The sequence below is a fragment of the Corvus hawaiiensis genome, chromosome 4 (genome assembly GCF_020740725.1).
Source record: "Corvus hawaiiensis isolate bCorHaw1 chromosome 4, bCorHaw1.pri.cur, whole genome shotgun sequence".
Lineage (NCBI taxonomy): Eukaryota > Metazoa > Chordata > Aves > Passeriformes > Corvidae > Corvus > Corvus hawaiiensis.
In genome coordinates, this window is record NC_063216.1 from 78,804,589 (window position 1) to 78,828,889 (window position 24,301).

General features: G+C 53.6%; 2 protein-coding genes across 3 annotated transcripts; one reads left to right on the forward strand and one right to left on the reverse strand.

The window, feature by feature from the left end:
• Positions 1-303: 303 nt before the first annotated feature.
• On the forward strand, positions 304-5,920 carry LOC125324771 (low affinity vacuolar monovalent cation/H(+) antiporter-like). Of its 2 annotated transcripts, none has more exons than XM_048301089.1 (20): positions 304-456; positions 762-917; positions 999-1,120; positions 1,218-1,326; positions 1,421-1,537; positions 1,678-1,745; positions 1,825-1,938; positions 2,074-2,259; positions 2,346-2,448; positions 2,537-2,678; positions 2,756-2,939; positions 3,026-3,125; positions 3,206-3,324; positions 3,457-3,494; positions 3,697-3,809; positions 3,892-4,040; positions 4,216-4,310; positions 4,558-4,636; positions 4,894-5,002; positions 5,357-5,920. In XM_048301089.1, exons 1-20 carry the CDS (start codon positions 387-389, stop codon positions 5,428-5,430), a joined length of 2,247 nt encoding a protein of 748 aa, XP_048157046.1. In that variant the 5' UTR covers positions 304-386; the 3' UTR covers positions 5,431-5,920. The 2 variants fall into 2 exon arrangements, with proteins under 2 accessions (XP_048157046.1, XP_048157047.1); XM_048301090.1 differs by having other exon boundaries at positions 305-456; positions 771-917.
• Positions 5,921-8,362: 2,442 nt separating this feature from the next.
• On the reverse strand, positions 8,363-24,285 carry KLHDC10 (kelch domain containing 10). The gene is made up of 9 exons (XM_048301093.1): positions 24,141-24,285; positions 15,752-15,973; positions 14,959-15,113; positions 14,312-14,460; positions 13,615-13,699; positions 12,946-13,012; positions 12,382-12,429; positions 10,912-11,051; positions 8,363-9,868 (listed from the first exon to the last, which is right to left on the reverse strand). Exons 1-9 carry the CDS (start codon positions 24,268-24,270, stop codon positions 9,659-9,661), a joined length of 1,206 nt encoding a protein of 401 aa, XP_048157050.1. The 5' UTR covers positions 24,271-24,285; the 3' UTR covers positions 8,363-9,658.
• Between the last annotated feature and the right edge of the window lie 16 nt (positions 24,286-24,301).

The following is a 24,301-nucleotide window of genomic DNA, read 5'->3' on the forward strand; positions in this document are numbered from 1 at the left end:
CACACCCCCCATTCCCTGTGCACCCCACATCCCTATGCACCCCAATATCTGCACCCTCTCACCTGTGTACCCCGATACCCCGCGCACCCCGGGCTCTCTGCACCCCAATACACCGCGCACCCCAGCGCTTTGCACCCCGGGCTCTCTGCACCCCGAAACACCGCGCACCGTGCTCCCCGCGCATCCCCATCCCTGCGCACCCCTATTCCCGACCCTGCCGCCCCGCGCACCGTTCCCAGGTGCATCCCACCCGCGGCGGGGGCGGCCCGGCCCCTCCCGCTGGCATGGGGGCGGCTCCCGGGGGCGCGCATGTCCGGCCCCGCCCGTTAAATTCCGGCGGGCCGGGCCGGACCGGGACCACCGCCTCTGGGCCTGCTGCTGTCGCCATGGCCAGTGACGCTGAGCCCGGCCGTCGCCACCGCCGCCGCCGCTGCTGCTGCGCGCAGGACACGCCGGGTGAGCTGGGGGAGGCGGGTCTCCGGGGTCGGGCGGGCACCAAAGGTGGGCCTCCTTCCTCGGGCACCACTAGGTCACCCCTCCCTAGTCACGCACCGGGCACCGAGCGGAATTTCCCCCCTATGTCCCGGGCACTGGTGGGGTCCCCGCTCCCAAACATCCCCTGGGTAGGACCCTGGGAGCTCTGTGTCTCCCCTGCGGGGTTTGGGGACCAAGGTGACACCCCAGCACAGCAGCACTTGGCTGTCCTGCGCTGCTGAGCCCGGGCAGGGTATGGGGACATGGCCCCAGTGTGACTCCAACAGCTCCCGCAGATGTTCCCAAGGTCCCGGATTCCCGCGGTGACAGCGATGGCCCCCGCCGGGGCTCCCTCTGCGACCGGCACTGCGCTGCCATCAACAACGTGCAGGGTGACCTGGGGGAGCTGGGCTGCCACCTGCACCGTCCCTGTGTCCCCCCAGGTAGGCTGGCTGTGGGATGGGCTGGATATGAGGCACTGGGGGGGGTTCCACACCCACTGTGACCCTGGGTGTCACCCACAGCCATGTCCACCCCGTCCTGCTACCAGCACCACTCGGAGGAGGTGTGTGAGAGCTGCGTGGTGAAAACCACCCTGACGGCCGAGAACGCCGTGGAGGCCAACAAACTCTCCAACAACTACAAGGTGGGTGGGGGCACCCATGGGTGCTCCTGGAGGGCTGTAATGGGTTTTATTATTCTTCCTCTTCGCTCATCCCAAGAAAACCCCTCTCTCTCTGCAGTTCGGCTTCAAGAAATGGAAGAGCCATGTGACGGCACGGCCCTGGGAGGACCGATCGGAGATCGTTAAGGAGCTCTACTCTGACCTCAATGTCATCCGAGGCTCTGGAGGTGGGCGGCCCTGGGGACAACCCTGGGTGGTGGCAGTGTGGATTTAGGCAGCTACAGGTGATAATGGTCCCACCTGGTACCTTCCCTCCCGCAGGGTCCACGCTGACGTGTGGGAATGTCCTTTACCTGTTGCTCTTTGGCTGGTGGCTCTCACTCCTCTACGTCCTCGTGGCTGCCGTGATGTTCGTCACCGTCATAGGGGCTCCTTATGGTGAGTCCCAAATTTGGCACCCCCCATGTGAGGGCTGGATGAGCTCAAAACAGCACCGATGGGTGTTGGGGACTCCTGAGTCCCTTCTCCAAGGAGTGTCCCTGTAGCTGGAAGGGACACTGATGGTCGTGTCCTCACAGGGCGGCTCTGCTGGGACCTGGCTGGGTATTTCCTCTGGCCCTTTGGCAAAGTGATCCAGAAAGTGGAGGTAAGAGTACCTTGGGAATCCCCAGGACGGGGAGGTTGGGGTGCCCTATGCACACCCTGACATCCCCCCCTCTCCCCAGGTCCCCAAATCCCACCAGGCGTGCAAGGCTGGCACGGGGGAGAGCTCAGCCCTGCTCGGGGGTCCCACACCGCGCTGCTGGCACCCACAGTGCTGGGCAGGCACTGGATACTGGGTGAGTCCCATGCTGGACATGGTGACACCACCCCCAGAGCCCCCAGCGTGGTGGGGAAGGTGCCCATGGGCACCTCCCCTCCCCTGGGGTCAGTGTTTTGGGGGTCAGTCCCTGAAGGTGGCCTCCTGTTCACAGCACCGTGCCAGCACCGTGGTGTGGCTGTGCCTGGGCTACCCGGTGCTGGCGCTGGCCCACGGGCTCGTGTGTGTCACTGCGTGGCTCCTCATCGTCCTCATCCCCGTGGCCAAGCTGAGCGCCCGTGCCACCTCCCGTGTCCTGCTGCTGCCCCCAGAGCGGGTACTCATCCGGCGCCTGAAGATGGTGGGTGACTCTGGGCAGGGTGAGGGTCCCACACCCCGCTCCAGGAGGGATTTTGGGGTGAGGGTGACCCTCTCGTCCCTCTGCAGACAGAGGTGCCTCTGGAGGGGGAGGTGATTCTCTGCTGCTACTGTGCTGCCAATCGCTACTACTACAAATACGCCGTGGATGGCATCAACGTCTTCGCCGTCAGTATCCTTCTGGGAGCTGGAGTGGGAAGGGTGGGGAGTGACCCTAAATCCCACCCCACCTCTGTTGTGTCCTTGACTGGCTGCCCCAGACCTGCTGCCCCTGGTGCTGGTGACGCTGGTGCTGGGCTACGCGGACAGCCCCAACCACCTGACCGGCTCCGCCGTCAAGTTCACCTTGGCCCTGCTCTCCATCATGCCCCTCTCCTACTACATTGGGATGGCCATCGCCAGGTGAGCGGTGACAGGGGACACTTGGTGGCAAAGTGGGGACACTCCAGCCCTGCTGACATGGTTTTCCTCCTTTCCAGCATCTCAGCCCAGAGCAACTTCGCGGTGGGGGCGGTGGTGAACGCCACGTTCGGCTCCATCACTGAGCTCACCTTCTACATCACCGCCCTCATCAAGGGCTCGCGTGAGGGCAACCGCTGCTACGCCGAGGTGGTCAAGTCGGCGTTGACAGGGACGCTGGTGGGCTGTGTCCTCTTTGTCCCGGTGAGATGGGTGGCATTGTGAGCCGGGAGGGTGCTGTGAGCAAAGCACTGATGGGGATTTTTTGGGGGGTTTTCTCCATCCTCAAGGGTCTGTGCATGGTGATCGGGGGCATCCGGCACCAGGAGCAGCGGTTCAACAGCCGCTCTGCAGGCGTCGGCTCAGCCCTGCTCTTCCTCTCTGTGGGAGGTGAGTTGGGGACAGGGGTGTCCCCAGGTTTGGGGGTGTCCCACCAGGGTGGGTGCCCACCCCATGTCCTGTCCCTGCAGGTGTCTTTGCCCCGACGCTCTTCTCCAAGGTGTATGGGAAGCTGGTCTGTGGCGAGTGCCACAACGTCACCCAGAACCCTCTGGGCCACTACCTCTGCCACAACTGTCACTTCGACCTGGTGAGTGGGGACCTGGACCCCCAACAGGGGGAATTTGGGGTCGGGGATGCTCTGAGCCCCCCTGGCTCTCATGCTGGGTGGTGGCTGCGGGGCTGTCCCCTGTATCCCTGTTGACAGGTGCTCTCTCTGCAGATGGACAACAACGGCACCCTCTACTACAGCCACGTCCAGTGAGTGTCTGCTGCGGTGGGGACAGGGCTGTCTCCACATCGGGGTGGCACCTCCTGGGTTCAGTCATGCTCCTGCATCCCTGCCGGGACCCCTCTCCACCCCAATGATCCTGTGCCCCCCTTCCTCCATCCCCAGGGGAAGTCCCCTGGGGTCTCCATGCCAGAGCCCGGTGGCACCGACAGTGTCACCTGTGTCCCACAGACCCCTGGTGTACACAGTGTCCATCCTGCTCCCTGCTGCCTACCTCATCGGGCTCTTCTTCACCCTCAAAACCCACACACACATCTACGACATCCACGTCAGCGACTGTCACAGTGAGTGTCCCCAAGTGTCCTGGCTGTGGGGCTGACTCTTGTCACTGCTCTGGAGTGTCCCACACGTCTCCTCTCTCCCCAGTGCCTGGCCACCACCACAGCGCCGTGGTCCACTGGTCCCGCTGGCGGGCCCTGGTCATCCTCCTGCTCTCCACCCTGTGCATGGCAGCCTGTGCCGACCTGGCCACGGAGCACATCAGCCCCATCCTCACCAACTCCACCATCTCGCAGGTGAGCCAGGTCTGGGTGTCCCCAAGGACCAAGATGTGCCCTCCAGGGATGGGGACCTGCCCTGGCTGCAGTTGGAGCCCCAAAAGCAGTGGGGGAAAGATGCTGAGATGCTCTGCATGGTTGGCCAGGGCTTGGATGTGGTCAGGGCCAGGCTGATGTCACCTCTTCCCTGCAGTACTTCATCGGTGTCACCGTGCTGGCGATGGTGCCTGAGCTGCCAGAGATTGTCAACGGCATCCAGTTTGCCCTGCAGAACAACCTGAGCTTGAGGTGAGATGGCTCCAAGGATGAGTTTTGGGGTGGTCTCTGTGCCAGTCCCATCACTGTGCCTTGGTGCCCACGATGGGCTGCCCCGCCACTGGTGGGTCAGACCCCTGTGAGCTTGTCCTCAAGGGGAATTAGTCACCCAAGAAATGGTGTCGGAACTGGGATGGGCTCTGTGGTTTGGGATTTTCTCACCCCAAGGGCTGCCGGAGACCTGGTGCTTGGCAGCTCCTAAGTTGTCCTTCCTCCCCAGCATCGAGATTGGGAACTGCATCGCGGTGCAGGTCTGCATGCTCCAGATCCCCATCCTGGTGCTCTTCACCATCTTCTACGTGAGTAGCCCCAGCACAGCCCTGGGGGACCTCCTGCAGCAGGGCTGGGGACACGGTGGGACATGGAAAGGGCACAGCTGCCCTTCCCAGTGTCTCCCCTCTGCTCAGTGTGGGGGAAGTGGGGTCAGTTGTCTCCCGGTGCTGTCCCCACCCTGGGGACGTGTGGCAGAGAGGGTTTAAGGGGTGACACGTAAGTCCCCAGAGTCAGAGCAGGGTTGTCCTGGTTGGCCATAAACCCCAAATCCTCTCCCTCACAGCCGACCAACTTCACGCTCGTCTTCAGTGACCTCCACGTCTACGCCAGCATGTTCAGCGTGGTGCTCATGAACTACATCTTCATGGATGGCAAATGTGACTATTTCCAAGGTGGCCATCCCCACAGGGCTGCTGTGGGACTTGGACTATCCCTACATTCCCTGGGACGGGGGGCTCCTGGGTCCCAGCCCTGGGGTTATCTGCTTGTTAGGGCTCTCGGCCGTGGTGCCCTGAGCAATCCTGGGGTCTCGGGTGACCAATTTGGGGCTGTCCCCCTACAGCAGGTCCAAAGGGGATCACTCCCATTTCCCCCTTTAAAAGGATTTAAACTCTCTTTAATGCACATTTTGTAGAGGACCACTGAAGTCCTCTACAGGGGGCTAATCCAGACCACACCAGGTCTTAAACCCACGTCCCTCCTTGCTCCAGGGAGTAACTCCTTCCACCCCTCTCTGTCTGCCCCAGGCACAGTGCTGGTGATGGTTTACTTCATCCTCCTGGCCGTGTATTTCTTCGCCCCCTCGCCCAGTGGCTGCTGAGGTTTGGATTCTCCTTTCTCCAACCCCCTCGTTGGGATCAGCACCTGTCAAGACCTTTTCCAGTGTCTCAGGGACTTGGCCGGGCTGGCTCCGGTCTGGAAGCGTCGTTTCCTGAAGCTCCTGCTGCTGCTGGGCTTCCCCTGTGGGGCTTCAGGGATGGGAAGGGTGGATGCAATGGAATTGTTCCTGAAATGAGGAGCCTTAAAGCCAGAACGTGTCACAGAGGGATCTCTAGCCCACACCTGAGTGGCTGGAAGGAAAATTATCCTTCCTGGAGGGTCTTGAAGGGGATTTCTGTATATCTTGAGGACAGACCCCTCCCTGGGGATGTGTTGCACTGGGAGAAGGTGCCTGAGAAGTCCCCCATCCTCCTGGGCCTGGGAGGGACTCGGGCCTGGGAATCGCACAAGGATGTTTGATGGCACCAGAAATGCACCCAAAGGTATTTTCAGCTGTTTTGTCATTAAAGCAGTTTTGTACAAATCAGAAACAAGTTTGTTTCTCCTTAAGTGAGCCTTGGTTACTGCCCTGGGCCCCTCTGTGGCCACCATTTCCTGTCCTCTGTCACTTCATCCCAGGGACAGAGCCAGTGGGGTGGCTATGGGCTCCAGCTTTCTCCATGACCCTCCCAAAGCTCCAGCTCATTTCCAGCCTGGTCTTGTCTGACTGTCCTGGGTCCTCCTGGCTTCAAGGTCTTTACCAGGCTCCTGAGAAGGGTTAGGGATGTTCCTGGTGTTGTCCACAGGGTGTGACAGGCTGGGGACATCTTCCTCTGCACAGGGAAATGCTGGTGGGTGTGGGGAGAGGACACAGTTACGGCTTGGATTATCATCTTTAAAAACAAAAACAACCCCAAAGCAAAATACAGATCCATTAACACAGGCAAGGAGGCTCTGGTGCCTCTTCTCTCTCCCCTGCTCCATCAGGGCATACTTTAGCATAAAAACCAGGGAGTGCTGTCACAGGAATGTTGGACTCTGAAAGGATGGACAGCCCAGAGTGAGGCAGGAAGCAGCCTGGGATCGCCCTCCTTTCCAGGGAAGGCAGCAGCTCGTTAGGGATTCATGAAGCTGCTTTATTTAAGCCTTTTTGTTTTCCTAGCACAGACAATCCTGCTGTCATTAGTCTGGGACATTTGGGAGCATTCCTGGGTGAGTAGCTGGAGTTGCTGATGGCAGGACAGAGAAGGATGGAGAAGGGATGGGATGGGAGAGCAGAAGTTGTAGGAGAACCTGCTCAGTGCCATCATCTTACTGAGGTTAAACCAAAACCATCTCTCCTGGGGTGAAGGATGCTTGGGAATTCTCTGTTCTGAGCTGCCTTTCCCTGTCTCCTTAAATCCTGTCCCCATCCCAGGCAGCATTGTGGATGCTCTTATCCCCTCCCCAAGAGCTGCTGCCAATGCTGGATCCTTTCCCTCTCCCTTAGGGAATTATAATTAAAAGTTTTTATCCACAGGCAGTAGCCCAGCAGCAATTAAAGCCACCCCTCAGCAGGAGCTGCGAGCTCAAGTGCTCAAACCAAGTCACTCTTTAAGGAAGAACAGCCTCCAAGATCTTGCGCCCCTCAGGCAGCAGCCACTGGAGGTTATGGAATGGGAAAAGCCCCTGGAAATCCATCAGTGGGTGATGCTTGTATTGCTTTTATCAGCAAAAGTGAAGGCCCTGGACCTTTGTGGTTTTCTTGGAGATGCTTCCCCAGCTCCTGCAGGCTGGAGGTGGAGGGATCCACAAGGATCAAATCCAACTCCTGGAGCTTGGGCAGCCTTGGGGCTGTGCCCATTCCCTGGGGAGCCTGGGCAGTGCCTGACAGAGCAGGACAATGCCCTCCCTTGCTGCTGCCCCTGATGTCCCCAGGACAGGGATGTCCCTCCTGGCTCCAGGGCACTCAGAGCTGACTCAGATCCAACTTTCCATCAACCAGCACCCCCAGGTCCCTTCCCACAGCTGCCCCCCAGCCTCTCCTTTCCTAGTCTGTCCTGGATGCACTTGGCTGAAGATTCCATCTCCTGGCTTTCCTGGATCATCCAGGTGGGTTATGCTGTTGCAGAAGGAAATCAGGTTGGCCAAGCAGGACTGCCCTCTCCTGAAGCTGTGCTGGCTGTGACCCAATGTCTGTGTTGTCCTCTGGGGGTTCTTCAATACCTCCCAGAATAATCTTTTCTAGGATTTTACCAGGCACTGAAGTGAGACTGGCAGCCCTGTGGTTTCCAGGGTCATCCCTCGAAAATTGGGACCAGCTTCCAGCCAGCTGAGACCTCTCCAGGTTCCCAAGACTGCTCCAAAATCGTCGAGAGAAGCTTTGTGATGACCTCAGAGAAAGCTCCAGAGACTTCCAGAGTAAAGAAAGCCTAAGGAATGAGCTTGCTCAGAGATCCAGGCTTGGATGGCTCCTTGGGGATGAGGGGAGATGCTCTTTAAAGCAGGTAAGAGAAAAGCCAGCACAGGGGTGACCAGGCTGCTCCAGGACAATGTTCCCAGAAGGCAAAGATGGAAGTGTGGATATTCAGCCTCAGAGTTTGGGATGGAAGAAGGAGCTGGAGCAATGGCCCTGCAGGTCACTACAAGGCAGGGCAGGAGAGCAGGGAACCCCTCCCCAGCCCACAGCTGCCAGCAGGGTCTGGATTCAGCAGCCAGGGAGGCTGGGAAGGGGTTGAAATGCACAATTCCTGCAAAGGTGCAGTGCAGGGGATGGAGACACCAGAGCTCCAAGCAGCTCCCACCAGTTCCTGTGGTCCCAGCACCTGAGAGAGCCTCAGCTGTGATGCCCAGCCTTTGTTGTTCTGAGCCTTGGGGGGAAAAAGAGCAGCAACTGAGGCTGGAGAATGAGAATCTATTCCCAAGACCAGGGGAAGCTTAATTTCGGGACAAGGGCTGGGTTGCCTAAGCGGGGGGCAGTGACTCCAGCAGGCAGTGCCTTTGGATTAACAACATGAAGACAAATGCTATGGTTTATTTAAACATAAATGCAATCTCTTAAAAAGTAACTAAAATCCCAGAGTGTAACATCTGCCTTTGATGAAGAGGAAAGCATTGGGACAAGCTGATTTTAAAAACAAAAGGCACTTAAAAATGGGCTCCAACTGAAAAGGATTTTGCACAAACCTCATGCCTGGAGCTGCTCAGAGTTCAGTGGCCACTTAAATTCAGTGTAGAGAGCACAAGAGGACCAGAGACACTCCTTCCTGTCCTTCCTGTGCAGAGACAATGGCTATTCCCAGCAGGAGGGAGAGATGTTCCCTTTCCCCTTTTTTGGATGCTGTATTTCCTGGGCTGAGCGATCCACAAAGCCACCCCCCAAACTGGCTTTAAATCATATCTCCCACCCTCAGGGGAACATGAAGCAACAAAAAAAAAGGCCAATTTGGGAGGTGTGGGAGGAAGGAAAACCAAAAGCTGGGAAATGCTGATAACCAGGACTTGGCTGAGCAGGTTAAGAGAGCTCTGAAATCCACAGGGTGAGTTTTTGCTGTAGCTTGTTCTGGGTGCAAAGTGAGCAGAAAAGGTTAAAAAAGCCTCAGGGAGACCTTTTCCCTCCCCACCCCCAGTAAACTACACAGTAGTCCCTTAAGTGGCAACTTTTTCCCAGTCTTCCAAGCAAACCTTTGAATATGAAAAGGGGAGAACACAGACACTGCACCAGGGAAGCTGCACGGGCCAAGCTTCGCTCGCCGCCCCGGGCGACGTTCCAGCCGTCTCCGGAAGCTCAGGGATGGGAACATGCCCAAGGAACACATGCAAGGCTGCAAGGCTGGAGCAATCGGTGGGTTTGGAGAGGGGGGAGCTCAGCTGGACGGGAGGGATGGGTTATCCAAAGCAGAAGAACAAGTTGGTGGCTGCTCTGTATCAAATGCTCCTCGTTGGATACAAGGGTGAAAATACCAAGGTGAAGGTGCCATGTGTACACACAGGCTCAGACATTCAGTAACTCATTAAGCTCCCCAATTAATCTGCAAGCGTGTGCTGATGACAGGTTGATGGTGGGCTGCTTAGTCTCAGAAAATACTTTTTGATTAATGGTGTCATTTAGAGCTCCATAAATAAAAAGGGGATTTTTTTCAATGACTAAAAGTAACAGTGTCTCTAAAGGCATCGATGTATTTGCTGAGTAAGGCCTGGAGCAGGTTTCCTCCATGTTCTTAGCAAGACAATCCATGGAATCCATAAATAGGGGGTGGGAGGGGGAATTCTTCAACGTGGTGAGTCTTGGCCAGAAGTGGGAGATGTTCTCATTTTAGTCGCTCAACAAGTCCCTGCGTCAGTCCAAGGTGCAAAAGCTGGGATCTGGAGAGAGTTGCTAGCTGAGGGAAAGATTCCAGGAGCTTCTCCCAGCACAGTTCCAGCAGGCTGGGCACCACCAGCCACATTTTGAACAGGGAACCAGTCCGTTTGTTTTCGTGGATGTTGACCACTCCTCCGTGGACGTACATGCAGCCAGCCTAGGTGGGGAAAGGGGGACAGGAGTTACACAGCCAGGAAAAGCAGGACTGGGCTGTCCCCAGTCCCAGCTGCTGAGGTTCCTGCAGCACAGGTGTCACTGCCTGAGCCACTTGCTCTGGGATCAAGGGAGGAATCGCTGCTGGAGGGGCCATGTCTCATCCTAAACCATATATCCAGCACCTCAGAGTGCTCTGCCCTGAATTTTAGGCGATTTCTATCCCAAGAAATACATTTTAGGAGTGTGGCAAACTGTACTACTTTATTAACAGAGCCACACTCATTTTGCAGCTAAAAATAATGGTTTTTTAAACTACGCCCACCTCACACAGACATCCTGCATTCCCTTGGCTCAGCACAACCCTGCTGAAGGGATGACAGGAACACAGAGCAATGGGGGAAAAACTCAGCTGCTGAGTGGCTTTTTTTTCTCCATATGCTGGCAAAGACAGGGCATTCCTGCTGTCCAGCAGCCACTGAGCTGCCTGGGAAACACCTTTATCAGGCTTCCCAGGAAAAGCTGCATTTATAACAGTCTCCAAACTAAGTGACACCAAGGAATGTGATCTCTGCCCTCAGGAGACGAGGACTTGAAGGAGGTGAAGGCACAGCCAAAGGCATTTCTTGCTGCTTGTTAATTATCAATCCCAGGTCTCCAGACTTCTGGCCAAAAGCTCTGGCAATACCAACACTCCTTAGCGGTCTCCAAAGGGCTGGAAACAGGCTCATCTAATCCTTCACCTCAGGCTGTTCTCAGTAGGATAAAATCATTTTACTCATCACTTCTTTTTTCCTTCTACAAGCAAGAACTGCTGTTCCTACATAGAGTTTGAAAGCTAAAATTCTGCATCACTTCTTTCAGGAAGCAAAAGCCACAGTGTGGCACCACTCTTCAAACAGCAGCAGGAGTAAAAGCCTCCCAAAAGCTGCTGCATGCAGTGGAGGTCACTTCCTTGGGAACATGAGCTCTATTTGCAGCCCACACCAACGTCAGAGTGCTTGGATGAAAAATCCCAGCTCCAGAGGAACAAAATGAGTCACTTACTGGGGTGACAGCAGCACAGTGGAAGTACACAGGCTCTGGCATCGCAGCTGGGAGCTTGACCCACTGGAAAGTTTGGAGGTTCAGCTTCCAAACATCTCCCAGAATCACCTCTCCGTTGTAGCCTCCGCAAACGAACACATCTGCAAGAGAGGAGACGTGGGGAGTGGCCAGGCCCAGCCACGCCCCTGCCAGCAACCGTGGGACACGCGGGGAGGGAGGTCAGGGATCACCTTCCCAGCACAGTTTTGGGATCAGTAATTGTTCTACCTCAACACAAGCTCTCAGGATCTCCCAAATCAGTCCCAGCACAGGCAGAGGACACTTAGAGAATCCCAGGATGGTTTAGGTTGGAAGGGACCTCAAAGCCCATCCAGTTTCAACCCAATGGGCAGGGACACCTCCCACTATCACAAGTTGCTCCAAACCCCATCCAGCCTGGCCTTGGGCACTGCCAGGGATCCAGGGGCAGCCCCAGCTGCTCTGGGAATTCCATTCCAGCCCCTGCCCACCCTCCCAGCCAGCAATTCCCAATTCCCAATCTCCCATCCAGCCCTGCCCTCTGGCACTGGGAAGCCATTCCCTGGCTCCTGTCCCTCCATGCCTTGGCCCCAGTCCCTCTGCAGCTCTCCTGGAGCCCCTTTAGGCCCTGCAAGGGGCTCTCAGCTCTCCCTGGATCCTTCCCTTCTCCAGGGGAACATTCCCAGCTCTCCCAGCCTGGCTCCAGAGCAGAGGGGCTCCAGCCCTGGAGCAGCTCCCGGGCCTCTCTGGACTCTCTCCAGCAGCTCCAGGTCCTGCTGCTGTGTCCCCAGGGCTGGGGCAGCTCTGCAGGTGGGCTCTCACCTGAGGGGGCACAGGGGCAGGATCCCCCCTCCCCTGCTGCCCACACTGGGGGATCAGGGTGGATTTCTGGCTCATGTCCCACTTGCCAGCCTGCCACTATCCCAACCCCACCATGGCAGACTCAGGGCTAAATGCCATTGGAAGCAGGAGTGCATTCTCTCTTTTTGTAGCCAACCTGACTTCCCAGACATCTGGGTTTGATCAGATTCCAGGGATTTTAAGTCCACGGGGAGCAGCTCCAGCTCCCAGTCCTGCCTTGCTCCCAGATTTGCCCAAGTTCCCAACTCAGAGGCTGCCAAATCCTGCTGGTGAAGGGGATTGGAAGCATCTCCCAGCTCCTGCCTTACTTCTATCGGCACAGTTAACACTCCTAGGAAATACAACCCAGCATTTCACTCCACCCTTCAACAGAGAGCACTCAGCACTGACCTGCAGAGTTTGGAAAAGAGGGATCAAGATTGTAACTGTTTTTTCAGTGCAGAAGAAAGAGTGGTGCCAGCTGGGCAGCTTAAGGCCTGTCAGTGAGGAAAAAATCCTCTTCCAGAAAAGCTGCATGTTCCCCGCAGCTCTCTCCAGCTCTCCACTGTTTGGTTGTACAAGATACACCCATTTTCCAGAGGTAAATCTTACCATTTTTTATCTGGACACAGCTGTGGCATCTTCTGGCTGCTGGGAAGCCTGGGGAGAATAAATTTAAAAATATATAACAACAACAGTTGCTTTAAAGTGCTTGTGCAAGTGGTGATTTTGTCTCAACATTTAATCATGGAGTTTATTTTTTAAGAGGTTCTGCTTTCCTGCAATCCCAGGTATAAAAGCTGTAATTTTAAGCAGCTGTTTCAGGTTTGATTCCTAATTCCTCTCTAGGGAAGGAAGAAATGTGCTGGAATCTTGTTCCCCAGATCTGGGGCTTGGTGAAAAGCAGTTGTGAGATTCCAGGGAAAGCCCAGGGCCTCAAAGGGAGCAGAGATGATCTGGATCCTCTGGGAGCAGATCCAGGCACTGTCACCTTCCCCAGGCAGGGAGGGAGGGAAGCCAGACTGCCAAATTCCCTTGGATGGGTTAATCCCCAGTGCTGAAGCACAAGCAGGATCTCAAAGCCAGCATTAAGTCACATCCTGAACAAGAAAACTGCACCTCCAAGCACCTTGGCCACTCTGGTTTACAGGGAAAGATGGGAAATTCCAAACTCACCGACTTTCTCGTGAGGTTTTGTGGTGATCTCCTCCCAGGTGTTGGTTTCCAGGTTGTAGGCATGGATCTGGAGGGAAAAAGAGGAGCCATGAGATCCTCCTGGCTCTGCCAGCACCAGGATGAGGCAGCCACAGGCTCTGACCCACTATAAATAACTCCTTTTCTTTCATTAAGTGTAAACCCAAAAATAGCTGATCCCAGCCAGTGACTAAGCAGGTCTAAAATCACCTTCCAAGCTCCATCCCAGCTTTGCTATTTCAGCCCTACAGCTGAAAAAAAAAAAAAAAAAAAAAAAAAAGAGTATTGCTTTTTAAAAGAGCTGGGCCAATTAAAATCCACACCCTTGAGTTCTCAGAAGGATTTAGAAATACCTTTCTCCTACTGCATGTAGGGAGAAAAGAAATGGAACAATGGAGAGATCAAATGTCACATTAAGTGCTGCAGATCCCACTTTTTTTGGAAGCAGAGCACTATTTAAAGTGTCCACAGATTCATCACCAGGACATCCTGTGGCAAACCCAGGTTTTACAGAAATAGGAGAGCAATCTGCTCCCAGTTATCTGGGTTTTTTTTTTTTAACCAGGCTCTCCAGGCAAAGCCAGATGAAAAGGCTATGCTGGTTATACCTCAGTGTGGAAAATCCCCTATGCAAGATCCCAAACACCTCACCTTATCCAAGGAATAAGCTGTCCAGGAAGTTCCACCTCCCAGGATATAAATCCGTTGACCGTCATGAGCAATTTCATGTCTGTACCTGAAGGAGCAAAGAACATCCAGCAGCACAATTAACAACAACAAAAAACCTTCCGGAAAACACCACCAAATTCCAGGGATTTGAGCAGAAACTCCCAAGCCTGGCTATGCTGCATCAGTCCCTCAGGCTGGGAATATTCAGGAGATGTGGAAATTTTCCTGAGCCCTCCAAGCAGCACGCCAGAAGTTTGAAAGGCATTTTCTGATTGCAGAGCAATTATTAATTAATTAAGTGCAATGATTATGGAACACCAGGACAGCTATTAATATTCCAGCCCCTTCTAAGATGGTCCCTGGCAGTGTCCAAGGCCAGGCTGGACGGGGCTTGGAGCAACCTGGGATACTGGGAGGTGTCCCTGCCCATGGCAGAGGGTGGAGTTGGATTTGCTTCAAGGTTCCTCCCCACCCAAACCAGTCTGAGATTCTTGCATTCCCAATCCTGTTCTCAGCTGGACACCAAACCATGGATGAGAGTGAACAAAATCCTTCCTTCCAACGCCACAGCGATCCCAGGCAAAGGAGGGCTGGAAATGCCAACCTGAGCAAGGTTTCCCAAAGCTTCCCATTGTCTGCCTCCCAAAAAAAGCTCCCTGAGGCTGCCCAAGGTGCTTACCTCTCCTCTGGCATGTCACAGGACATATTGTTTGGCTTCAGCTGGGTCCATTCCCGAGTGTTGAGGTCCAGCTTGTGGAGGTCGGTGCTGTAGATGTACCCAGTTGTTCCTCCAAACACGTAGAGACACCCATTGATGATGGCCATGGCCTGGCAGAGAAACCAGTTAGAAAGGACTAGGGACACCTGGGGCTGGAAAAGAGGGAATTCCTGCTCTTCCAAAGCAGATGTGCACCACCAAAAGGGGTCAGTCCTGCTCGGAGCGTGAATCCCTTTCTTTGTCCACCCTGTTCATCCGCATTATGGAAAGTCTTAAAAGGTGTTATTCTAACATAAAGAAACCCTACAAATTTTCATTTTGAATTTTGGGTTTTGAAGGTTTTTGACTCCCAACCACTCCTTAAACCAGATTTTTTTCACTCAGCTGCACCAGGTATTTAGTGAACAAATTTTGGCCTTTCCAACTAGGAGAAAACCTCCTTTCCTTTGAACTCTCCAAGAACCAAGGCTGCTTTATTTCTTTAAGGAAGGATACCTGCTTTTCCTTGTGCTTTTATACAGAGAGAACAACTCTGGTGAGGAGCAGGGAAGAGATTTTGGTGTTCTGGCCCCTTTCTGAGGCACTCAGGGCTTCCTTGTGCTCCCTACCTGGCCGTAGATGCGGTTGGGTTTCTTGCCACGGCAGCTGAGCAGAGCCCATCTCTTGTACTTGACATTGCACACGTGGACATCGTTCCCATTGCTCTCTCCAAAGGGGATCCCGGTGCCCCCAAAAACCAGGAGGTTGTTGCCATGTAAAACAACTGGGAGAGAGAGAAAAAACAGGGACACTCATTGCTGTGAGATCAGCAGAACAGAACGATTTCTCCAGGCTGTTCCAAGCCAGCTTGGACAGGGCTTGGAGCAACCTCCTCTAGGGAAGGTGTCCCCACCCATGGCGTGGAACTGGATGATCTTTAAGCTCCCTTCCCACCCAAACCATTCCATGCTTCCATGCTCTGGAGACAGCAGTGCTCAGTGCTGCTCAAATTCCCTACAATCCTCTCTGCGCATTTACGGCTTCGAGATGCTCTAAAAGAGAAAGGATCCCAACTAAAACCATGGTAACCAAAGGTCTGCCTTGAAAAGGGAACAAAGATACCTATTTTTGGATGCTTTGAGATGTCTGCAAGAAGCACCTTCCTGCTGAAAGCACAGGTGCCTTGCAGCCATCAAGGTAAACACCTGGAAAATACCTCTTGCTTTCCCATTTTTTTCTTTCCCTCTGCCTCAACCGAGTGAAAAGGGAAAGAAAAATCACAAACTCAACCCAACCTCAGGGCCTACTTGGAAAAACAGGATCCAGATTTCCAGTTCTTGCCTGGTTTTGCATGGATTAAAATAGCCAGGATTAAAATAGCTCCAGGAATAGGCACACAAGGAGTTGGATTTCCATACGTACGTGACATGGAAGCCAGCTCCCTGGGCATGTAGCCTTCGGTGCCCATCTGATGCCAGGTGTCTGTGGCAAAGTTGTACCTCCAGAGCTCCCTGAAGAGGGGGTAGTCCTCGTTCTCTGGCCCTCCGGACTCATCGTAGTCGGGATTGTACCCTCCGAACACGTAGAGGTTGGAACTGTCGGCCACGCAGCGATGGCCGCTCCTGGCTGGGGGGCACCGGTGGCCTGCAGGAGGAGGAGAAGGGAAAACAGCTCCAAAAGAGCTCAGGTTGTGTCCCAGCGTCAGGAACTGGGGTGGTTTGCCAAGAATCCATAGGGAAGCACCTCTGCAGCAGGAGGAAACGGCTTTGTAAGGTCAGATCCACTTCTCCGAGCTGGAAAAGGGACAATCTGTGTGCCACCATCTCATTCCTGTCCACTCCACCCCTGGACCATGTGGCAAACTTTCCACAGCAGCTCTTTCTGAGGTGCTTGATAAAATCCCTCTTCTTTCATTCTGTTTGGCAAATTTCACTCAGGAAACAACTCCAAACGTTTGTATTTAAAGCTGCCCAATAGAGAAAAAAACTTAGGATTTGCTTTCCCTCCTACGAAAATCTCTCCCTGTCTTCCCTTTTTGTTCCTTGGATCTCAAGAAGACTTTGTCACTAAACATTTAAGGGACACAGGTCTGCTAGAACAGGGAAAATCTGCTCCTAAATAAAGGCATTTGCACTGGGCAGCAGCAGGGAATCCAGCTGAGATCCTACAGGCAGATGCAGCCATTCCCAAAAGGAATCCCTCTGCCTGGCCACCCTCTTCCCTAAAACTCAATGGAAGTAAAAGAAGAGAGGACAGTTCCAGTTCAGCTCTCAACTGGGGTAGATAAAAAGATGGATTCAGCCAAGGAAAACCTAACCAGGAATATTCTTGGACAACAGAAATTGAGGTCTTGGCTGACAAGTGACCAAAATAAACCCAAACAAATCAGTGACCTTCACCTCCCACCTGCTCCCACAGACTTTTTATGGATTTTAGGATGGAAAAGGAGCCAGGGAAGCATCTAATTAGGACCCAGCATGTTTTCTTCTGTTATAATTCCCAGCAGTGAATCCAACACTGCAAAAAAAAAAAAAAAAAAAGAAAAGAAAAAAAAAAGAGGCATGAAGCATTTTTCCTACAGGAAAAGTGAAATAAATGATTTGTCCAGACCAAATAATGAACTTGAGCTCAGCACAAGCAGCTTTGCTTAATCATGTCCAACTCTGGTCCAAAATTAGGCTGCTCTCCAGGGTCCAGACAAAGTTTTGACAGATTTGGATTGTTTCCAGGAGTAATTGTGTCTCACAGCAATTTCCACTTAGAAAATTAATAAGCACTGGCTGAAAAAGAGGGGAAGAAAGTAAAGGAATTGTAGTGGGTTTAAATTAAGGGAAAAATCTGTAGCGGGGACATGGATGGTGGGGCAGAGGAGAGGGGGATATTCCATGTCCTAATATAAAAGGTGTTAAGGAATTAGGAGCTCAAATTTATATCAAATATTGGGTTTATTTCCCTCTAGTTCTAACACTTGCCATGAGAATTTTCCAGAGGGAAGAGAGGAGAATAAGGGTGAGTTTTATATAAAGCCAATAAACTAAAGAGTAAGAGGTGGAATTCCAAGAAAATAAATTTTAAAACGCCACCCAGGAGGCCTTGACTGCCATCCACCTTCCAAGATTAAATAGGGAAGACACCTGACTTGGCCAGAAATCCCAGTTAAGTTTCTACAGGAAGGGACTGAAGGGATCACACATCCCTGAAAGTGTCCAAGGCCAGGCTGGACAGGGCTTGGAGCAACCTGGGATAGTGGAAAGTGTCCCTGGCCATGGCAGGGGGTGGAACTGGATAATCTTTAAGGGCCCTTCCAACTCTTGCTCATCACTGTGTCTTCAGAAAAGATTCCCCCAGCTCTGTCTTTTTAAGGAAAAGAGCTGTAAAAGCTGGATCCGTTCAAGAGTTAATTCCGATGAGTTCCTTCAGCAGACAAATTCCATGGCTCCATTAAAGAGCTGCATTTCCATTTAATTAGGACTCATTGGATGATTCATAGCTCCTGCTGAAATTCAAGAGAGATTTGCAGCTGGTTTTGCTCCAGCCACGAGCCCATTCCACAGGTGCAACTTTTCTATGGTGCAGGAAGATGGGAAAATCCTGGGATTTGCTAAACATTCACCTGTCGTGAGCAAAGTCCACTTCCCCAGAGCTGAACCCCAAAACACCCAAGGCTCAGGGATGCACAGCAAGGCCCCATCTCTGTGAAAAGCTGGAATTCACTGGGTCCTGCTATGAATTCCTTGATGCCAGACATGGAATGTACCAAGTCAAGACAGATCCACGGGGAAGAGGTCGTAAAGTTATGGAAAATGGCTTTAAAATGGATGGATATGATCTGGAGAGCACCTGTTTTCCCAGTTAAAGGTTCCAGAGAAAAGCAGGAAGGAAGGATGGGAAAGTGCATTTACAAGGAGGCCCCTTTTCCTTAGTCCTGAGGGCAAAAATGGGAACAATAAAACTTTCAGGGAGTAAGTTCCACAATCAGGATGAAGTTTAACAACAGGATGAGAGGAAACCGCCTCAAGCTGTGCCAGAGGAGGCTCAGGTTGGACATCAGGAGGAATTTCTTCATGGAAAGGGTTGTTAAGCATTGGCAGGGGCTGCCCAGGGAGGTTTGGAGTTCCTGGAGGTGTCCAAGGAATTCCTGGAGGTGGCACTGAGGGCTCTGGGCTGGGGACAAGGAGGGGGTCAGGCACAGCTTGGACTCGGTGGCCTTGGAGGGCTTTTCCAACCCAATGGATTCAGTGATTCCAGGCTGAAACATCACGACAGGGACATAATTAAGGAAAGTCCTAATTAAGGGCTGAGCCATCCGACAGAAACTGGCTGGCTGGGCACTGACCTGCCAACACCCTGCTAAATTCCCCCTTTAACCAGTGATTCACTCCATGAGATCTGAGGGAGCTGCTGGATGGCCTGGATTGACAATTCCAAGCTATTCCTAATTGAACACCTCTCCTGCAGGAGCTGTAATTAGGACAGGGGATAAAACAAGAAGGTGTTTCCAGATGTGACACAGCAACCCCCTGGAGCAAAGGAGGCTCGGGGGGACCTTGTGGCTCTGCACAAGTCCCTGACAGGAGGGGGCAGCCGGGGGGGTCGGGCTCTGCTGCCAGGGAACAGGGACAGGAGAGAGGGAATGGCTCAGGTTGGATATTGGGAAAATTCCTCCATGGAAAGGGTGGTCAGGCACTGGCACAGCTGCCCAGAGCAGTGCTGGAGCCCCCATCCCTGGAGGGATTTCAAAGCCCTGTGGATGTGGCACTTGGGGGCACGGGCAGTGGTGGCCTTGGCAGTGCTGGGAATGGTTGGACTCCATGGTCTGAGAGACTTTTTCCAGTTTAAACAATTCCATGATTCCATGAATACGAAGTTGTTTTGAGCCTCCTGAAACCATCCTTTTTCTTGTGACTGTCAGAAACCCCAAATAAATCCATTTATATCTCAAGGGTGGGTGTGGAGAGGAATGGGGCCGGACTGCTCAGCAACAGGAGAAGGGACAATGGGCACAAACTGAAACACAGGAAATTCCAGCTGGATATGAGGAAAAACTTCTACTTTGAGAATGACTGAGCACTGAACAGGCTTCCCAGAGCAGCTGTGGCTGCCTCTGGATCCCTGGAAGTGTCCAAGGCCAGGTTGGACAGGGCTTGGAGCACCCTGGGACAGTGCAAGGTGTCCCTGCCCGTGGCATGGGTGGAACTGGAAGGGCTTTGGGATCCCTTCCCACCCAAAGCATTCCACAATTCTACCCTCCTTTATCAGTTCCCTTTTTCCCCAAGCTAATTTAATTCCAATATCCATCCCAGGGTTATTTGCAGCACTTTGAGTATCTTAAAGCTCTTCCTGTCAGGATAACAGGAAGAGGAACAGGCAGTGAATAGCCTGTCCTGTTATCAGGGTGTCCCAAACAATGCTGGCTCTTCCCATCAATCCGTGATTTCAACCCCACGAATCCCAGTGCAAGGCCATCCCACGAGGTGTGTGTCACACCACCACACTACCAGCATTACCACCAGCAGCAGAATTTCCATTTCAAGCTCTATTTTTGGAACTAGAAACGGAGTAACTACAGGGTGTAAAGCCAACAAATCCAGCGTGGCTTTGGATCCTCCTCTTTCCCAAGTACCACATCCGTGGTGAATATCCCAGGGCTGTGCACGTGTCCTTTTCTCTGCCTTTTAAAGCTTTCTAAAGATGGTTTTGGTATTATTTTCCCTCCTGCCTGGTTTTTCAACATCCACAACAGCAGGATTCAATCTCTCCCTTTCCATTTCTGATCCCTGCAGGAATCCTGAAGGACATTTAGGTCAATATTGACTTTGACTCCCATCTTCAAAGAGTTCCATCTTTTCCACAACAGCCGGACAAAATAAGTTTGGAACTTGTGTAACTGCAGCCTCTCAGGAATGTTTGGATAAGCAGGATTGGGAATGCATCGCTGAGAGTGAGGTTTAAAACCTGTTTGTTCATCCAGCTGCGTTCAGCCTCTGCGGATCCCACACTTCCCTTCCGTGGCAGGCTGCCCACGCCTGAAAAATTCCCAAGAGGGAAAGCAGCTGTGGCTGGGTCCCTGAACAACGCTCAGAGGGGCTGAGGGAAAATGGGAGAAGCCAGAGGATCCAGCCAAGGATGCCAAACACAACCCACAGGCCACTGGACAAGAGATTTCCAAATATTACTGAGATCTCCAAAGTTTCCAGAATGGATCATCCTTGCATCCAGCTGGGAGAGCTCCTGGGTTTGGATCGATGTCCAGAACAGGTCTGGTTCTCCCAGGCTTTGTTTCCAAAATCTTTTGGGCAATCACATTTAAAAGGATTTTACACCACTAAAACCGAATGTTCCTTGGGTTGTGTTTTTCCAAAAAGCATAAAGGAAAAGAAAGCAATTCTGGAACATGAGAGCCTTCGAAGGGAACTGGAAAGATCATCTGGTCCAATCTCCTGTGGGAAAAGGACCTGGGATGAGGTTGTTCAGCACCTTGAGCAGCCACAGCCTGAAACCCTCCAGGGACTCCACCACATCCTGGGGGAGGCTGTTCAGGGAATGGTGGTCTCAGGGAATTACGGTTCTCACTGGAAAAAATGTCTTTTTTCTGTTGGGATGAACCTTCCCAGTGCAACCTGTCCCCACTGCTCCTTGTCTTCTCCATGGACAAGAGACCCTCCCCTCTCTTTGTACCCACGCTTTAAGGACTGGAAAACCCCAGTGAGGTTCCACCTGAGCCTTCTCTTCTCATGGAATGGAATCCCAGAATGGTTTGGGTTGGAAGGGACCTTAAAGATCATCCCACTTCATCCCCTGCCACGGGCAGGGACACCTCCCACTATTCCAGGCTGCTCCAAGCCCCAGTGTCCAACCTGGCCTTGGACACTGCCAGGGATCCAGGGGCAGCCACAGCTGCTCTGGTTTTCCAGGGAGATGAGACCTGAATCCTTCAGCCTTTCCTCACAGGGCAGGTTCCCTTTGGACCATCTCCTCTGGATCCTCTCCAGTCTGGCTGTGTCTTTCTTGACTTGTGGAGACCAGAACCAGACACAGAATTCCAGGGGCGCTGGGTAGAGCAGGATGATCCCATCTCTCCCTCCCAGTGTCCCTGTGGATGCAGCCCAGGACCTGATTTGCCTTCCCCCCGGTCTCCTCTCAGTGAGGCTGCTCCCAAACCACACAGATCCCAGCCTGTGCTGGACTCTTGGGATGTCATTCCAGCTGCTGCACTTGGAATTTTGTCTTTGTTACACTTCACACTTGCCTGCCCACTCCTCCAGCCTGTGCAGGTCCCTGGAATGTTATCCCATTAAGGAATCACACGAACACAAACCCCTCCATGACATGAAGGGGTTTGGGCTATTTGGAACTTCTGCTCTATTTTTTTAAATATATATTAAAAACTGAACCTCTCCATAAAAAAAAAAAAAATCTCAAACCCTGCTGTGACTGGGAAAATTACAGCTGAAGGCAAGAGCAGGAATGCTGAGCCAGGAGAGGCAAAGATCCATTTAAGTGTCCAGACTTCCAATTCCCTTAATCCCAGGAGTCTGATGAAAACATTGAAAAATGTGGACAGAAAGAGGAGAAGAACAAACCACAAACCACCTGCATTTGACTTTTTTTTCATCTTTCCAAAGCTTACAAACACCAGAGCATGGAATAGCGTGTGGAAAATGAAGGAATGACTCCTGAAAACTCTGGAAGAGAATTGGGAGGTAAGACAAGAAACCTGGAAACCCTGCAGGAAAACTGGGAGGTAAGGAATGAAACCTGACAAGTCTGGAGGAGAACTGGGAGCTAAGAAAACAAATCTGGAAACTCTGGAAGAGAATTGGGAGCTAAAGAACAAATCTGGTTGGAGGAGATGGAATGAGGGGGGGGAAATTCCTCTCTCAATGGTTATGTAACAGCTGCTGCTGGAGCTCTATAAATAGGACCTCAACAGGTGTCAAACGGGGAGAAAACTCCAGCAATCCAGGATTTTTCCATCCAGGAGGTGTTCAGGAGGGCTGGCAGTCAGTTTGGGGCTTATTTCGGCTGGATTTAGGTGCCAAGGCTGAGCTGGACAGGGGTGGTTCCTCCTGGGCTGCAGCATCTGATCCTGTGCAAGTCCAGGGTGGGACAGAATCCATGCAGGATCAGGAGGATGCGCTTCCCATCTGCTCCAGCCAATGATTAAAATTCAGGAAGGGGAAGAGAATCAGGTCCTGTGTTGCCAAAAAAGGACCTCTCCACAGAAGAAAGGAACCACGTCTGAGTATTTGCCCAAAAATAGAAGGTGTGGAGCCACTCAGCAAATTCCCAGTGCTCCCAGAAGAGACTGGAAGGCTGATCCAGAATGTGGCAGGTTTCAGGGATGAGAACATGGACTGAAAGCCCCTTCCCAGCTGCCCTTGGTGCTCCAGATGTGCCAAGCACAGGCTCCCACCCCTGAGGGGTGAGGGGGCTTCGTGTCCCACCCGAGCTGTGGGATCTGAGTGGCACCAAAGGATTCCTGATCCTGGCATGTTCAGCTCAAGGTCATGAGGAGCTATGGAGAGAGGGGAAAAAGGGGATACCCCACTCCAAGTGGGAACATCACAGGGCCATGGGGTGTCCCACGTCTCTCCCAGCACCGCAGAACTTCCCACTCCTGTGATCCCAGGATAACCTCAGCCTCCTCCTGGAATATTCTGGGGACTGTTGGGGTGACTCAAAGATCCAGAAACTATGGACTGACTCTTCAGCATCCAAGCTTGCTAGGAGGGAGGTGGAAAAGGGAAAGAACCGCTTTTCCCAGGGAATAGGACGAAGCTGATGTCACATCCCAGCCAGGACTCCCCATCCCTGCATCACCCCTCCCCGGATTGTAGGGATCTCCCAAAAAAAACCCCAATACACTGGGACTGTGGAGCAGGAGGATCACCAGGGGTTATCCCAGGCCTATCCAGGATCCCAGGATGACTGAAACGGGGCTGATCCTCAGCAGGGAATGTGGGGTACCCATATCCCCACATCCATGGGGATGAACAGCCTGTGTGGCACATCCAAGCATCTCCCAACGCCTGGAAAACACTGGGATGGGGAGGGAAGAGCTGCCACCCACCGGGTTGTAGGAGGGGGTGGCCCTAAATCCATTCGTAAAAGGATAACTGCCCTCATCCCCGATTCCAGGCTCCATATCCTGGGATCGTTGGCACGGGAACATCCCAGCTCTCCCCACACCATTCCCGGGCCTTGGGGACAGGGTGACCCCTCCTATTCCCGGTCTGTTGGGGTACCCCAGCTGCCCCCGGGAATGTCCCCGAGCCAGGGACAACTTGCCGAGCTGCAGAGTATCTGTCCCCTCGGGGCCTTGGGTGTCCCTGTCCCAGTCCCCTCGAGGCCTTGGGGACACGCGTGTCCCGGCCTCGGACACCTTATGGATGACCAGACGTCTCTGGAGCGTGGGGATCGGGATACCCCGATTAAGGACCCCCGAGGAATGGGGGTGCCCCGGTCCCGACCACCGCGGGAATGGGTGATACCCAACCACAGAGTCCTTGAAGCCTTGGAAATGGATCTGTCCCAGTCCCTGATCCTCCGGGATGGGGGTGCCCGGTCCAGGACCCCTCAGGACCTTGAGGACGGCGGCGTCCCGGTCCCCGACCTCCCGGAGACGGCAGTGCCCCGACCCCGAATCCCTCACGACCTTGGAAATGGGGGTGCCCCTGTCCCGGTGCCCCGGCTATGGGGATGGTTTGCTCCCAGACCCCTCGGACCCCTCAGGGACGGGGCTACCCCAGTCCCGAACCCCTTCCGGACCTTGGGGTTAGGGTCACCCCCGGCGCCGGCCGCCACTCACCCGCCGCCCGCGGTCTGCCCGGCAGCTGCACAAAGCGGTTCAGGATCCCTCCCCCGCCGCCATCGCCGCCTCCCGTGGCGCCGCCCGCGCCCTCCCCGAGCCCGTCCCGGGCCGCGGCCGCCGCCGACATGGCCCGTCCGCTGCCTGAGGGACGGGGCGCC

What these genes read in the sequence shown, in the direction of transcription:
- LOC125324771 (XM_048301089.1), top strand. Translation starts at nt 387, where the DNA reads ATGGCCAGTGACGCTGAGCCCGGCCGTCGCCACCGCCGCCGCCGCTGC. An exon ending in ATTGGGATGGCCATCGCCAG is followed by an intron (nt 2,679 to 2,755) that starts GTGAGCGGTGAC and finishes CCTCCTTTCCAG; the next exon opens with CATCTCAGCCCAGAGCAACT. An exon ending in CTCTACTACAGCCACGTCCA is followed by an intron (nt 3,495 to 3,696) that starts GTGAGTGTCTGC and finishes TGTGTCCCACAG; the next exon opens with ACCCCTGGTGTACACAGTGT.
- KLHDC10 (XM_048301093.1), bottom strand. Translation starts at nt 24,270, where the DNA reads ATGTCGGCGGCGGCCGCGGCCCGGGACGGGCTCGGGGAGGGCGCGGGC. An exon ending in CAGCTTATTCCTTGGATAAG is followed by an intron (nt 13,013 to 13,614) that starts GTGAGGTGTTTG and finishes TTTTCCCTCCAG; the next exon opens with ATCCATGCCTACAACCTGGA. An exon ending in ACTGTGCTGCTGTCACCCCA is followed by an intron (nt 9,869 to 10,911) that starts GTAAGTGACTCA and finishes TTCCCCACCTAG; the next exon opens with GCTGGCTGCATGTACGTCCA.